Source organism: Octopus bimaculoides, chromosome 1 (assembly GCF_001194135.2).
Source record: "Octopus bimaculoides isolate UCB-OBI-ISO-001 chromosome 1, ASM119413v2, whole genome shotgun sequence".
Taxonomy (NCBI): Eukaryota; Metazoa; Mollusca; class Cephalopoda; order Octopoda; family Octopodidae; genus Octopus; species Octopus bimaculoides.
The window spans coordinates 113,454,043-113,456,305 of NC_068981.1; the positions used below are offsets into that span (position 1 = coordinate 113,454,043).

The 2,263-nt window shown below is 35.0% G+C and overlaps 1 protein-coding gene across 2 annotated transcripts in view; it reads right to left on the bottom strand.

Moving 5' to 3' along the window:
• LOC106879964 (interstitial collagenase) overlaps positions 1 to 2,263 on the bottom strand; it is a 135,238-nt gene that overhangs the window by 60,082 nt on the left and 72,893 nt on the right. Inside the window, exon 6 of one of the 2 annotated variants that reach the window (XM_014929723.2) lies at positions 1,588 to 1,743. The exons of the other annotated variant lie outside the window; for it this stretch is intronic. Within the exon in view, the coding sequence (XP_014785209.1) occupies positions 1,588 to 1,743 (156 nt within the window). The remainder of the gene's footprint in view (positions 1 to 1,587; positions 1,744 to 2,263) is intronic. 2 annotated transcript variants of the gene reach the window in all.

Consider the following 2,263-nt stretch of genomic DNA (forward strand, 5'->3'; position numbering starts at 1 on the left):
GGTCAAACACTGTCTGTAGCTGGTCTTCTCTTGGAAGAGCCCTGCTTCTCACATGGACAACTGTATGTTGGCTGCTCAAGAGTGGGCAGCAAAAAAAAACCTATTTGTATATGCTCCACAAGGGAAAACAAGGAACATTGTTTACAACGAGGTGTTATAATTACAACAGCAAGAAAGTATGTACATGATCACCTTCTTTTACGAAACTTCATTGACTTTCATATATTTATATTGATATACATATATATACGTGTGTGTTGGGTGCGTGTGTGTATATACATCTCTATATATAAAGATGATGCGTAGTCGAGACGGCGTTTTTAGATTTCATTATTCTTTTTAACCCGGGCAACGCCGGGTATTTCTGCTAGTTAGAAATAATTATTAGAGACAGAAGCAGTATTAATGCCGAAAGGTAAATAACGCAGTATTTTGTGTTCTAAGACAATGTCTACGTTTAGTTGGATATTTGCTAGGTGCAGATGTGTGGTCTTCAAAGAATGTCTGGACGAATATTTATGAGACACAAACTCCGTTCTTCATCAGAAATAATACCGAAAAGAAATCCAATCAACCCAATCACACTGAAAGGCGGTGCCCCGGTATGACCGCAGCCTCTGAATGAAAGCAGTAAAAGATAAAGGATACACACACTCAACTCTGTCTGTCTGTCTGTCTGTCTATCTCTCTCTCTCTCTCTCTCTCTCTCTCTATATATATATATATATATATATATATATATATATATATATATGTATGTGTGTATGTGTTTGTGTGTCTGTGTTTGTCCCCTCAACATCGTTTGACAACCGATGCAGGTGTATTTACATCCCCGTAACTTAGCGGTTCGGCAAAAGAGACCGATAAAATAAGTACTAGGCTTCTAAAGAATAAGTCCTGGGGTCGATTTGCTCGACTAAAGGCGGTGCTCCAGCATGACCACAGTCATACTGAAATGAGTAAAAGAGTAAAGAGTATATGCATACAGGCATATCAAATACCACAAGGAATTCTTGATTTATCAAAATTATCACCGTCTCTAGAATATGTCTTAATTACCGAATGCCATTCACTGGAGAAGAGAAGAAAATCTCAAGAATGGAAAATACTCCAAAGTTGACAAGCTTATTGTCTGGCTATAAGAGAACAGCGGTGGCCACGTGTTTCTGGTTCAATAGCCGTTACCAGCATGACAAACGTCCTGATTTATCCCCGGTAGCCAGTTGAATACATTTTTAGATAAATAATTTACATAATCTAAACAAAAACAAGCTAAAGAAATAACTCAGAGCATCCAGTGGCAATGTATTTGAATGACATACACATATACAGGTATATCAAATACTCATATTTGCTGATGTAAGCTTGACAACTCCTTTAGACACCGAACACATTAGAAAATCATGCCAATTATTTAACTTTTTTATGATTAGTAGTTCTCAGTGGGCCTTCACACACATTCACCAAAAAGCTAAATTTCCTTTCTGCTATTTATCATATAAAGACAAAGTCTTATGTACATTTTGCTTACATGCCAGAGGTAGATGGGAACATGTAAATCTCATTAATAATGAACATATATATTACCGTACAACGTTTGTATAGCTAATATATCGTCGATGGAGAGTTTCCCGCCATCACACTTTTTATCAAATGGCCACATAATAGCCTGATACTGCGTGGAATGTCCGAGTCCGAAGCTATGTCCAAGTTCATGTAGAGCAGTACAAAGTAGGCTAGTTCCTGTAAAACAATTTCCAGAGAAATATTAAATTTTTTTTAAATAATGTTACACAGAAAATATAATAGAAATTATAATAAACAAAATAATAAATGCACTAATTTTTTTCTCCTAAAACACATGCCTTTCTTCTGAAAACAAAGTATAGTCTTGTAATTTGCAAAATAGAATATACTTTCCTTTCTGTGCAGCAGCCAATAAAAGACACAGGATAGGGATTTATTACGCGCTTGCGGATGTATGTACATGCATACACACATGCATATCTATCTATCTGTCTATCTATCTATCTATCTATCTATCTATCTATCTATCTATCTATCTATCTATCTATCTATCATATATGTATGTGTGTGTGTATGCATGTGTATATATATACACGTATACACACCCACATTTATATATACATATACATGTATACATACATACACACACACATACACACACACACACACACACACACACACACACATATATATATATATATATATATATATATATATATATATATATATATATATA